Source organism: Gymnodraco acuticeps, unplaced genomic scaffold (assembly GCF_902827175.1).
Source record: "Gymnodraco acuticeps unplaced genomic scaffold, fGymAcu1.1, whole genome shotgun sequence".
NCBI lineage: Eukaryota > Metazoa > Chordata > Actinopteri > Perciformes > Bathydraconidae > Gymnodraco > Gymnodraco acuticeps.
Genome location: NW_022989755.1, coordinates 1,784,068 through 1,797,902, shown reverse-complemented (window position 1 = coordinate 1,797,902; position 13,835 = coordinate 1,784,068). Strand labels below are relative to the sequence as shown.

General features: G+C 39.0%; 2 protein-coding genes across 2 annotated transcripts; one reads left to right on the top strand and one right to left on the bottom strand.

Moving 5' to 3' along the window:
• Positions 1-1,277: 1,277 nt before the first annotated feature.
• On the bottom strand, positions 1,278-5,293 carry rgrb (retinal G protein coupled receptor b). The gene is made up of 7 exons (XM_034214589.1): positions 4,904-5,293; positions 4,509-4,665; positions 3,801-3,922; positions 3,382-3,535; positions 3,086-3,203; positions 1,640-1,753; positions 1,278-1,443 (listed from the first exon to the last, which is right to left on the bottom strand). The coding sequence occupies exons 1-7, from the start codon at positions 4,977-4,979 to the stop codon at positions 1,300-1,302; spliced, it is 885 nt and encodes a 294-aa protein (XP_034070480.1). The 5' UTR covers positions 4,980-5,293; the 3' UTR covers positions 1,278-1,299.
• A 4,781-nt stretch (positions 5,294-10,074) lies between these two features.
• Positions 10,075-12,834, top strand: lrit1b (leucine-rich repeat, immunoglobulin-like and transmembrane domains 1b). Its single transcript, XM_034214629.1, has 4 exons — positions 10,075-10,196; positions 10,571-11,031; positions 11,322-11,627; positions 11,777-12,834. Exons 1-4 carry the CDS (start codon positions 10,075-10,077, stop codon positions 12,832-12,834), a joined length of 1,947 nt encoding a protein of 648 aa, XP_034070520.1.
• Positions 12,835-13,835: the final 1,001 nt, after the last annotated feature.

Below are 13,835 nucleotides of genomic sequence, written 5' to 3'. Positions count from 1 at the left end.
TAGAAGAAAAAGGATTGGATAGATGTGATATATATGAGATGTTATGGTAATGTAGGACGTCAACGGAAATATATATTTGGATGGCTCTGAGGGTTCTCGGCTCCTCCTCCCTTAGGCTGCCATTGGTGGAGAGAGGATTTCACCTGCTGACGGCCGCCTGGCAGTACGTCAGTAGCGCCTGAGGTTATTGTGACACAGGCTTATTTCTGGAGTGCATGTATTAAGCAGCTCAGAGATCAGCAGGCTGGATTCTTTCCCTTGGAGTGGATGAATGGCTCATATTTAGAAACTATAGAATGGCTATATGTAATCTAAGAAATTGGGTTCAACGATCAAATTCCACTGTGTCAGTACAGCTGCTTAAATTCTCATTTCGTTCAGTCAAATAGGTTTATCTGATTAAACGTTTGATATGCGGTCCATTTGGTAAAAAATGCATTTATGAGCATTGTGGCATCCAACAACTCAATTTGTTTAAAACAAGAATTTTAAAGAATCAGATACTTTCAAATGAGCTTAAGTTTACTTTACCCCAGGTGTTTACACGTAGTATAATTGCATAATACAGTCTCTGATTTTCTTACTATATAGAAGTTACATCACTACAAACCACCTACACAGGGAGGGTTGTCTGGAGCAGTGGTTCCCAACCTGGGGGGCGCGCCCCCCTTGGGGGGGCGCCATAGATCGCAAGGGGGGCGCCAGGCCTCAATACATGATTGTCACTAAAAGCCTTGTCTCTATATTACAATAAAATATAAAAAATAATTGATTAATTAATTTTAATAAAAATTCAAGTTAGTAGCTATTAAAGGCATAAAAAGACAGAAATGTATAATTCTTTCTTTAATAGAAATGTTTCTTCGGCCCGTAAAGTGTCCAAACCGGGCTTGTCTGGTTAAGCGCATTTTTAAAACATATCATGCCTTGTCCATGCCGGTTTCAGTTGGATTATTTGTCACAGTTGCTCCGGCTATTCAGCTTTAAAACAATGTGGTTTTAAAGTAGATGGAGCATACATTATAAGAGCAGCAATACAAAGTGTTTATTGTAGGTGGTCTAACATGTAGGGGGAGCAGATGAAAGGCACACTGCAGATGGCAGTCATTTGAAAATGATTACATTACATGCAATGTACACAAATCTTACTCAGGTGTATCAATGCAGAGATTGTCATGTGTTTCAGCTGTCAGTCCACACATGAAAATATAACAACTGTACAGGCATCAGAGCTTAATTATGTTTACAACAAGACAAATGTTTGTTTAGGACTCTTGTCAGAATGTGATGAGTTTCCTTTTATTTTGGCTTTGACTTAATATCCGGTTGAACAATCTTCGCTCCGGTGAGGAAGTGCCACACGCCGCCTCTGTAGAACTCGTTTCCAAACGAGTAGAGGAGAGCGTTGAAGAAGGGGTTTGTCTTCGCAATAATTGGAAGCACCTGTGAACACAAGGATTTTCTCTGTGTTAGTACTTGATTTAAAGGGCAGTACAAGTTTGGGTCTCATTTCTGCCTCAGTGGCCATAATTAAAACAAAGTATTGGCAGATAAGGCCCCACAGAGATAGAACCCTATCCTTTCTGTAGGGTATTTTCTCACCAAACGGTATGTTAAATTAAACAAAAAAAGTGCTTACCATTCTTAGCTTGGGAGATACGACAGTCACATTCTCGAAGCAGGCGTAGACACACATGGCGACGTAAGGGCCCCAGCACATCAGCATCACCCTCAATGGCACCTTGGTGTTAAACTGGAGAACAAAGTTTACTAAGTGTTACTGTCACTGTACGCATGCAATGTAATTGAAATAGAACACGGATGGTTTAGAAATAACAATGTCACTGTATTCAGAAAATAAATACGTGTAGTGCATAACTCTCTAAACACCACCATTTATTTACTGTTTGTGCACAGATTAGGTGGTAACACTTTACGGTAAGGGTACATGAATCATCATGACTTCATGCATGAATTCATTCATGTAGTACTTCATGAACTATCAGTAATGTACAGGTATTAATGGTATCTCATGCATGACTTAATGCAGGAACAATACCTTAATTAATGCATCAACTAAGGTATCTCAATCATCATGACTTCTGAGTTATTAATGGTGTTCATGTCTTCTTCATATTGATCTGCAATTAAAGTGTCAGGCCAAAAAACTGACCAGTCATAGCAAAGTGTTGTAATCATGATTAACTAAGCATGACTTTTTCATTACTTCATCATGATTGTGCCCCTTCATATAAAGTGGTGACCCGGTCGGTCGGTCATAGCAGTGCATGTAGTCTGTTGAATTCAAAGTGTTGTAATCATGATTAACCAAGCATGACTTTGTCATTACTTCATCATGTTTGTGCCCCTTCAAATAAAGTGGTGACCTGTTCCATCGTTTACACTGATAACTAATATATGATTAATGATTCATGTACCCTTACCGTAAAGTGTTACCGATTAGGTTTATGAAATACAACATATTCTTTAGGGAGCTTTGATAGAGGCTGGTAGATATATGTTTCTGCCTCTGGACAGAGACAGGCTAGCTGTGTTATGCTAAGCTAAGTTTATTACCTAATGGTTATAGACTTGACAGCAATATTGATCTTTCGGCAATAAGCAGGATAACAGCAATTCCCAAAATGTCAAACTATTAATTTAACATTCAAGCTGCTTTTTACCTTATTGCTGATTTAACAACACATTACATTTTTACTAGCATGCTAACATATTGTCTGCTTATCTGTATTATTGTGTTGCATTGTTGGAGAAGCCTGTGACCTAAGATTTTCAAGGACATAATTACTCTAGCTATGTTAGTTTGACAATAAAGAACCTTGAACCTTGAACATAGCATTTATAGCTGTTGTGTCAATTCACACATTCAACTTAAGTAGCTACTGACATGTTCAAGTGTGAAAACTAACATAGCCACTAGTCTACAACAGGAACAACTAAAACAAGACAGGAGAGTTCAGGTTGATAATTAGAAAAGGGAATTTTCTTCTGTCAAACTGATCTAACATCAAACCAAAACCAAAATAAGTGGAAGTTCCTTTTAAAATATATCTTGCACATGTACCCTGTGGTGATGGATCTTTTTGAAGTGCTTGTTGATGGCGTCGTAACATGACATCATGATATAAGCGGGGAACATCAAGTAGAGCAGCGTCAGGGTCAGCATGTATGTCATATAGTCCCTGTTGAAAAGAAACAAAGAGGAACATAATTAGTAAAACCTAGTGCAGGTGTTGTTTTGTCATTTTCTGCTGAATAGACAATGCATTGTGAATTTATAGTGATGACAAACAGAAAACTGGCCATTTTGACCAAGCCAACATTCCAGTTTGGATAGCATTGCATATTTCTAAACTGTACCTGTCCCCTCTGGTGTAGTCCAGTGTGCAGCAGGTCCTCATAGGCTCAAAGTCATAGGCGGCCCATCCCATGAGAGGAACAGCAGCCCAGAAGATGGACAGAACCCAGATGATGATGGTCATCGTCACCGTGGTGCTCCAGAAGAGCTTCTGTTCTACAGAATAAACACATACATGTTTGTTTAGAGATTGCTAATAACGTGTGTAATGACTTTTTTAGATATTTCTATTGCAATAAAAAGACTGAATCTGAGACATTCGGTTAGTGCATTGTTTATTTAAGTGTTCTAAGAGCTCAATGGAATATTGATGACAATACAAATACAAATGCCTTCTATATTCATTTAGTGTATTAAAGGGGTTTACTTTAGTGATGTTTTATATTACAGTGGAATATTTCTGGTGATGTGTTGTACTCACTGGTGCAGTACTGGTGATACCTGTCCCAAGAGAGGGCAGCCATGAAACTGATGGAGGCAAGGACCGCTATCATGCCCTGAAAACCATGAAGGGCACATCCATTTTGACCAAATGGCCAATATCTAGAGAGGACAACAAACGTTGATCATTCTCCAGCATGTATGGGGGTGTTGCCTACACCCAATATTACACACATTTCCTATACGACTACATCAGGCTGTAAAAGCATATTGGAAACAATCTTGAAAACATAGACCCAAAGAGTGATGTGCTCTTTATTCAGTCCTGAACATTTAAAAACTCTAGGTCATTCAAAAATAAACTTCATTTGTCTTACTATTGCATTTTTGGTGCTAACATGGTTCATTTTAATGAACAAAATGGTGTAGGGTTCATACACAGTTCATAATGGGGTCAACACAATAAGGAAGGGTCAATAGGGGCCCCTAGTGTGTTAATCTGGCCTGCTGAGGTTTTAACAGGATGTTACAAAAGTAAATGTTTCAACATTTAAATTAAGATCCTATTAGGTAACCTGCAATAGATCTGTGGAAAAAAATAATCGTTCCACCCTGAATAAAGTGGAGTTTGGATTGTGAAACCCAAAGGTTTATTTAGTTTGTGCAACCCATTGGCTAATATCAAATACAAGGGGCCTTTGTATACAGAATACAAGGGGCCTTTGTATAAAGAAATCATCTTTGATACCTGAGGTAGCTCGAATAGGCAGCTGTGAGTCCATTAATATTCAATAAGAGGTCAGCCACAGCCAGGTTGAACACAAAGAAGTTGCTGGGAGTTCGCAACTCCTTCACTCTGACAAAAGCCAAGATGCTGATAGCATTTAGGAGAAATCCAAGCAGGCCTGAAAGTAAAAAAAGAAAACACATTTAGTTTTCACTGTAATTAGTCTGAGTTTATCAGCACAGTTATTTGTAAGGTTGTAAATAATATCACCAGCTTAATTGTTAACATCACAATGAGAACAACATGAAAGGTTGGGATTTTCCTGATTTAAGATGCTTTTATTATTTAGGGGAATTCAGAGTGAACTGTCCCTTTAATTGTCTCAACATTCCGGTATGATCGTTGAACTCACTTACCCCCAACAAGAAGCGCTGAGCCGTATGTAAACATATCAAACTCCGTGAATCCCTCCGGTAATGAATACGCTGCCATGTTGAAGTACACAAATCAAGTTCTTTTCCGGTATAACGCACCACCGTCTGCTGCAAAAGGACGCCTTATAAAGGCTCTTTCACGTGAAAAAGCACAAAGACACTAATCTTAGTCAACCCCTCCTGAAATCCCCCAAAGAATGTCCTAACGAGCAAACTTTCTGCAAATGTGCGATCACCAAAAGTTTGTGCGTTTGCTGCTCAACTCTTTGGTTCAGGTTTGTTGATTCAGAGCTCAGCTGTGATGTTGGTCAATTTCAGTGAATGTATGGCCACGGCAGGAAACCTTCTGGAGAGACGAACTTTTCCCTCAACAACTTGGCTCGGCTGACGCTCTTATCTTGCTGTGGTTAATGTGGGGGAAATGGAAACATGGGAAATGTTGTTTCCACGAAAGTGTATCGATTAGCAAATATGTGAGACACCAAGAAGCATGTTAACCCCACATTACATTACATTACATTACATTGCATTTAGCTGACGCTTTTATCCAAAGCGACTTACAATAAGTACATTCGACCAGGAAGACACAACCTTGAAGAAAACAGAATCATATAAGTACATCAGGTTTCATAGAGCCAAACATTTCAAGTGCTACTCAACTGGCTTTAGGTAAGCCAGTCCTTTATTAGTATAAAAGTGCTTCGTTAATAGTTCTAACGCTCGAAGTGGAGTCGAAAGAGATGAGTTTTCAGTTTGCGCCGGAAGATGTGCAAGCTATCTGCTGTCCTGATGTCAATGGGGAGCTCATTCCACCGTCTTGGAGCCAGGACAGCAAACCCACGTGTTTTCGCCGATGGGAACTTGGGTCCCCCTCGCAACATGTAGGTTTAACTTCACATACCACAACACAACAGGTAGAATAACCATGTAATGGTTATTTTTAGCTTAATCTGGCTATATACATAATGTATTATTGGACCGTTTTTTTTCTTTCTTTTTACTTTAACCATGAATATAATAAGGAACTGCGCATTTAAACTTGATCTAGGTTTTTTATTTTAAAACGTCAACAACTAAATTAATTACAATAAGTTTACCCTTATAAAGGATTCAAAAAGGGTTTATAATTAGGTTATTAATTAGGTTGTAAACACTTTATTAATCATTAAGAACCATTTATAAACCAGTTCTAACATAGTTTTCATACATCAACACAGGCTCACTATTTGGCAAGATGACTACGCCTTATATTGGCTACCTAGCTTACTTCGTCTTCTTCATCTGCCAACATCCTTGGTATCTGTTGTTCACTGAGTTGATTCCCCCCTTCCATCTTGATGTTTCTTGGCATCTCTTTATGACCATTTATTTACGAGTTACTAACATTTATAACTGCCAAAAGGGAGCCTTATCGTAAAGTGTAAAACACTACCATTTCTAATAAGGTTTAGCAGTACAGATACATGTGGGCTCACTATTTGGCAAGCAACCGGTCACAGTTGCCCTGTTTATCTCATGTCTTATAAAAGCTTATTAATGATGTATAAAGTATTCACAACCTAATTAATAAATGAAGTACAAACTATTTGTAAACCCTTTATAAGAGTCTTATTGTAAAGTGGTACGCACATATTACAAACAGTTATAATAGGGTTACAACAGCATAACGAGATGTGTACCTGCTATTGCACAGGAAATAAATGTCACCAATGTCTAAACTCACTTTCATTAATAATCCACGTAAAAGGCCCCTTAGTTCCAACTACCAGATATCAACACTAGTCATTTAGACAGATACAACCCTCACATGCTGTATCATTTACTTTTAAGACATGTTATGGACACATTTCTGTTGCCTTACAGAGAATCAATGTTTTTTTCAACAATGTGAATCTGAGGTTTCAGCTCAGTGTGCATGTTTTATTTCACAAAACATATAAATTATGGATGTACAGTCAAGAAATCAAACAACTCACAACAACACAAACTTTACTATAGAGCCACACTTACTAGCCACATTAAGTAATACAGACATCTAAGAATTCATCACAAATGTATTCACTTCTGTTCACCAAAATAACCCTCAGTCACGTGCATCTGGAAATTGACATTTGACTTGAGGCAGCCCTTACATTTAAAAATGTAACAGTTGGGGAGTCTGATTGCATAACTAATCTGCCAACAGATTACCACAAACTCATTAACTATGAAGTCATGATGTGTCCCGGTAGACTTATAATACCCTTTTCACAAACCGTCCATATTGTCCTGAGTTAGAGCTCAGTGTGCCGTACCGTTACAGACTTCCTCACATACAGACAAAAGAGCTGCAGAGTGGATGCTTATCACTGCTCTGACACTGCTCAATATTACAGATAAAATACAACATTTTGAGCATATGATGTGTGTATCAGATATTTCGTCTTATGCCCAATCACAATATACAATGTTCACAGTCAGGTTCATAGAGCTGCACAGTCCCAGTTTCACAATGCAAACGTTTAAATACAACAATCTGTTAATCTTCTGCAGCTGAGTGTGAGGAAATAATAGCCGGCCTAAACCAATATCACCAACAACATGAATAGAGTGGATTGATCGATTGCAAATATCCTCAAAGCCAACGTCACAGATGTACTTTTAAATTTAGAGAAGATTTATCTGAACAACTTTATTTTTTGTACTTTCCTTTCGTGTACTGTTTGATGCCTAGTTGACAACAAACTATTCTTTAGCACAATAAAGCCTTATCTTCCAGGAAGAAATCCTTATCTCATTTACTTTGTTAATCAATATCAGCTTAGCAGGAGGCTAGCAACAAATGAGGAAATGAACTGTAACTCAATTGAATCAAATATTACAAACCCTGTCTGTAATATTTCTTTTTTATTTCTCCAAAGTGCTTGCAAACTTGCAGTGCGTACACATTGATGCATTGACCAATAGTTAATCACACCGTCATAATCTGTTGGTTTGGCAACTAAACAATGGTCCACTGTTAACCTTTACACCGACAGACTGCAGAGAACAGGAGTAAGATGAAAAACTGAACTAATGTTTTGGTTTATTCCTGTCAAGTATCACAGAAATACGGCATTAGGGTGCTTTTTCTCCTCAACAACTAAGAGGGAGGAGTATTCATTATTATTCCACTGTAATTTGATGCTAGATATTTTTGTCCCATTTTACATTTACCATGAGAACATAATGCCATGATGGAAAGTAACTGCACATTCACTTGTATTGTCATCTCTACACACAAACAATAATATAACTGAAATAAGTGTGTGTACAATGTATAATTGACACTTTGATCAATTTGCTGATATATGTTATTGCTGAATAATTCATGCACTTTTATTTAAGCAATATTTTGAATGCAGGACTTTTTGGAATATTTTTTAATTGGTGTTTCTACTTTAACTTAAAGGTCCCTATTATACTGTTTTCCATCAATATATTATAGGTCTCAGATATATACAAAACATTTCTCGGAAGTGTTTGGTTTGAAATACCAAAACAGATCGTGCATTGCAGCTTCCCATAATCCCCTCTGTTTCAGCCCTGTTTCAAAAATCCTGATTCTCTGTCTGTTACTTTAGATGAAAATAAGGAGCCACTCCCCACGGCCCTCTGAGAGATATTTGGTTAAAAATAACACAAAAGTGCTCTAGGAGGAGATTCGGGTGATACATTGGGGGGGGGGGGGGTTATTGGCTAATGGTTACACAAGCCAAAACAATCGTTATGACATCATAACGTGGCCACAATCTGATCAGCTCATTTTCAGACAGGTTTTTATATAAATGGATATATTATATGGTATTTTTTCCTGAAACTTCAAAATCTCTTTACACAGAGGGGACGTGAAAAAGTGGATTTTACATAATAGGTCCCCTTGTTGAGCAGTTGGGCATCCAATTTTGTCCAATTGCATTTCTGTACTATTTCACTTTCTCCAGATAGTGGGATTTTCAAGCTGTGCACAGACTTGGGTTATGACAACATTTATTCTTGGATCTATGTTTTTCCTTTGGCCTTGGACAACCCTCCTGAAAGAAATAGAACAAAGATGTATTAATAAGAGACGGAGAGATGACTGGATTAAAGGATTTCAAATCCTGTTGCACGGCAGTGTCTAAACCTCTGCACCTAGGAAAAAACTCAGAAACCGTGACAACACTTCTGTCCTCATAAAGTGTGTCATAGATAAAATACTAACATGTTCTACAGAATATTAATGCAAATGATAATAACATAATACAGCATCATAAATAAATAATAATGCAAGAATATTCTCACATGATTACATTTTACACTACTAAAAAGCATGGTTTATTTTATATTGATTTAAACTCAGTGATCAACTGCATATGGTTACATAGTGATATATTTGTTCTTGTTTAAAGTTTGGGATTAATATAAAGAAAGTGAGTAACACAACACAGTAGGTGCCTGCAGAAACTCTCCACTGCCATCTAGTGGTCGTGTATTGCACATTTTCTGAATGCTGATTCAACCTGTCTGCATGTATTAAACATTATTAATGCACCACGTAAATAAACAGCCATTATTTTAGTACAGGCTAACATGCCAACAAAAGATGAACATGTCCTGAAACTGTAAAACATTCCTGGGTTTTCATATCAGAGTTGTGTCCTACTTTGAGGTAAGAGTCCCATCACTTTAATAGTGTTTACTCAAAAAAATATATATATTTCATTTGTGTCTAGGAATTCGTCTTTTTAAATGATTCTATCTGACAAAATAAATTGTTTCAATTATCCAATAAAAGGTCAACTATATGCAGATAGAGTTGTATCTACCTGCAGCTTCCACTTTATTTACAGTTTTACGTATCTACAATAAACCATCCAATCAACTATTGGAAAGTATTTTTCAGAGAATAAAAGTAAAAACGGTGCAGCCTATCAGCGTTCAGGAAGCAATAGCCTTATCGTGTGATTGCAAATAACCCAAGTCCCTTCACTAATCCCTGCCTATCCTTTTTATCTCAGGATTCAGACCAGTCGTATGGAGCTGTGAGCCTGCAATCCACCACGATGCATCCCATGCCCCGTTAACCGCGAGCTGTAGCGCCTTTTTTAATTGTAGTTTAGCTGCTTAGCCTTTTGTAGCTTGCAGGAGTAAAAATGAGTCGACATTTTACTGCTGCTTTTTGTCTGGCTTTAGTTTGTCTCCCTTTGCTGTGCAGTTCATGTCCTGCACAATGCAGCTGCTTCTACCACAAATTAAGCGACGGATCAAAAGCAAGGTAAATATGTCAATTTATTAAATTAAGCATTATTGTCGTTGGATTTAACTCTCAGTAGGCCCTACATGTTTTATTCTTTAGTGCGTGCCAAAGTGATTTTCACGGAAGCCTTCTTCTGTCCTGTCACTCTGTATAATGGAGGATTAACTTGGAGTGGCCCTTTAATCTCCTTTGCTTGTTACTGAACAATAGGTTACTACGTTTTTCTCAAATATCTGCAGAACTGTGTTATTTTAAATCCAAAATGAAGGCTGAAAATATATATTTTGTATTATTAAATCCACTGCAGCAAACCCCTCCAATTTTAAAGAAGCATTGATTTAGTTCCTCCTAACTGAACATTTCATTGATTATATTTGTGTTATTTTCTGCAGGAGTGTACTTTGCAATGACCCAGAGATCACTGTGGTTCCTCCAAATTTTCCCAGTGACACATCGAAGCTGCGAATTGAAAAGACAGCAATCACACGGATTTCAAGTGACAACTTCCACTACCTCAACAACCTGGAGTTTTTGTGGATGTCTTTTAATTCACTGAATTCCCTGAATGCGGACAGTTTCCGGGGTCTGTACAACCTGGATGAGCTCCGGCTAGATGGCAACTCTCTGACCTCCTTCCCCTGGGAGTCTCTGACTGACATGCCAACCCTGAGGCTCCTGGACTTACACAACAACAAGATCTCCGCCATCCCAGCCGATGCCACTATTTACATAAAGAATCTCACCTATCTGGATTTATCCAGCAACACTCTTAACACAGTTCCCTCTGAAGTTCTCACATTGTGGCTGAGTGTGAAGCCATCCCAGGAAGCAGATTCCTCTAAACTAATTCTTGGTGAGGATCAAGCGGTGACATATTGGGACACAAGAACTTATTATTTTTAAGCTGCCTTGCATGACGACCACTTCTTTGACATTAGAAGCATTTAAAGCTAAATTATGGATTAGTCTAATTATGTGTGTCATGTCGTAATGACGATGAATGTTTTCATTTAAAAAAACAGCCACATGTACTTGGTCCTGGTATTACTTGTTTTTGTTGTGCTTAGGAAAATGTACTGGACTATGGTGACAGAACCCTTTTTGTTTTACTGACTGCTGTTTGTCACTTGATTTCCCCTGCAGGTCTCCATGACAATCCGTGGATGTGTGACTGCCGACTGTACGATCTTGTCCAGTTTCAGAAATCTCCATCATCATCTGTTGCTCTCATCGACACCAGGCTGCGGTGCGCTGATCCAGAGAGTTTGTCAGGGGTTCTTTTCACTGAGGCAGAGCTGCAGAGGTGTCAGGGCCCACGGGTGCACACGGCCGTGGCTCGTGTACGCTCGTCACTGGGCAACAACGTCCTGCTGCGCTGTGGCACAGTTGGAGTCCCCATTCCCGAGCTGTCCTGGAGCCGCGCTGATGGCAAGAAGATGAACGGCACCAGTAAGTTCTGCTGATCTACTTCCAGATGTGCTTAGAATAGAACATTATCTATTTCTGTTGATAGTGAAAGTGTCAATGAGATTAAAGCTGTTCTTTTTGTGCTAATCTATTTAACTAATCACTGATCGTCTGCCCTTTGTATTATACAGTTCAGGAAGAGATTTCGAAGGAGGGCATCATATGGTCGATTCTGAGTGTCCCTGCAGTCGCCTACAGAGATTCTGGGAAATATGTGTGCAAAGCAACGAACTTCGTGGGCACTGCAGATGCCATTATCTCTTTGGTGATCACAGATTCCATTCAGTCGGAGGAATCGATTGCTGCTGTCTCCAAGAAAACAAGAGGGAAGAAACCTGGGGGCATGGGAAGAGCGGCATACCAGGAGAAACTTATTGCCAGATACGTTCCTCCACCAACCACCACTGCTGCTCGGCCCATAATCGAACCTCTAAATAGCAAAGGAGTCACTGGGAAGTATGAGATTGAGAGCTACAGCATCTCTGATGGTGCTTCTAAGGGTAAAGGCAAGGCAGCAGACCCTCAGAAACCGGTGGCCGCTCTGAGCAACCTAGCAGCCAATGCCTCATCCTTACAGCAAGTTCCGGAGAAAAGGGTAGTACGCTCGGTGAAAGTGATTGGCGACACGGACCATACTGTCTCTTTGAACTGGCGAGCCCCTACAGCCACAAACATCACAGAATTCAGCGTCCTTTATGCTGTATTTGGCGAGAGAGACATGCGTCGGCTGAACGTAGCCGCCGGGAAGAACCGAATCACCATTGCCAGTCTTGTGCCTAAAACAAAGTACATTGCTTGTGTTTGCGTCAAGGGCCTGATCCCGAAAAAGGAGCAGTGTGTAATCTTCTCAACAGATGAAGCAGCCAGTGCTAGCGGCACTCAGAAGCTCATTAATGTGGTGGTGATAACAGTGGCATGTGTGATCGCTGTCCCCCTGACACTGATCGTGTGCTGCGGGGCGTTAAAAAAGCGCTGCAAAAAGCTGCTGGGGCGAGAGTCCAAAGAAATTCAGGACTCATACGTGACATTTGAGACCCTGGGCCCCGGGGCCAAAGGTAAAGGGGTGGAGGGCGAGTATCTGACCAGGATGAACCCTGATGAATCCAACAGGTTGCTCTCAGCGAGGTCCAGCGTTGACTCCGAGTCCACAGCCAGGAACGAGGGGCCACCTAACGAGTACTTCTGCTAAAACCAAACAAATGCCTCAACTTCTAGATGATGCACTTTGTTTTCTAATGGTTTACGATGGGAATAGATTACTGCTGTGCTCAGAGACTTGAAAGACTGAGGACAGCGGACACTGATTGGATGTATGGAGTTGTTTTAAAGCCTTGTAGGAATAAAAACAACCATTCATTTGGTGGACCACGAAAAAGGGAAAATAAACACAGTGACACGGTTCATTTACATGTTGTGTACAGTATGTTTGTAATAAATAACTTTTTTTTGTATTCATCATGCACTTTTAAAGTTTTTTTTTGCAGAGGAAAATGTTGCCCTTAACTTTCTGAAATCAAATAATTTCAAGTTTTCCAAAATGTAACTTCTGCATTGTGTTAAAATCTGTTTTAAAAACTAAGTATTTAGAGAGATGATGAAGCAGCAGTTATAAGTGTATTTTCTATGTAAGTTCGTTAATGTGCCAGGTTTAATGTTGGGTCAAAAAACCTAAAATATTGTACATTTTATAATGTGTAAATATTTGTGACCAAAAATAAATGTCTATATACATGAATGTACTATATAAAAATAAACATTTTTCATATTGATGTATGCTCCCAAGTTTTTTCTTTCTTCGCAAAATATAGATTTTTAATAGAGCAATATTCATCTTCTTGACTGAAGCAAAAATTAGCTTGCTGGCACGTTGCATAATGCATATAGCTAACTAAAGGGACATTAAATGCTAAAGTATGGTACAGCCAAAGTCACTAAGCACTAATTTTGTGTTCATGGCTAAGTAGCACATGCTTACATGCTAAACTAAGACGGTAAACATTAGACCTGTTAGCATAGCTCTCAGAGCAGCTAGCGAGCTTTGTTTAGGCCTGTTAACATGTGAAGCATCAACCACACCTGCATTCTCTGAAAAAGATTTAGGTGTAATGAATTTAACTTGAAAGCCTAGAATATAAAGATGTGTAGATAAGTTAACAAAAAATCCGGAATCAAATTCCCTTAATCAGAACT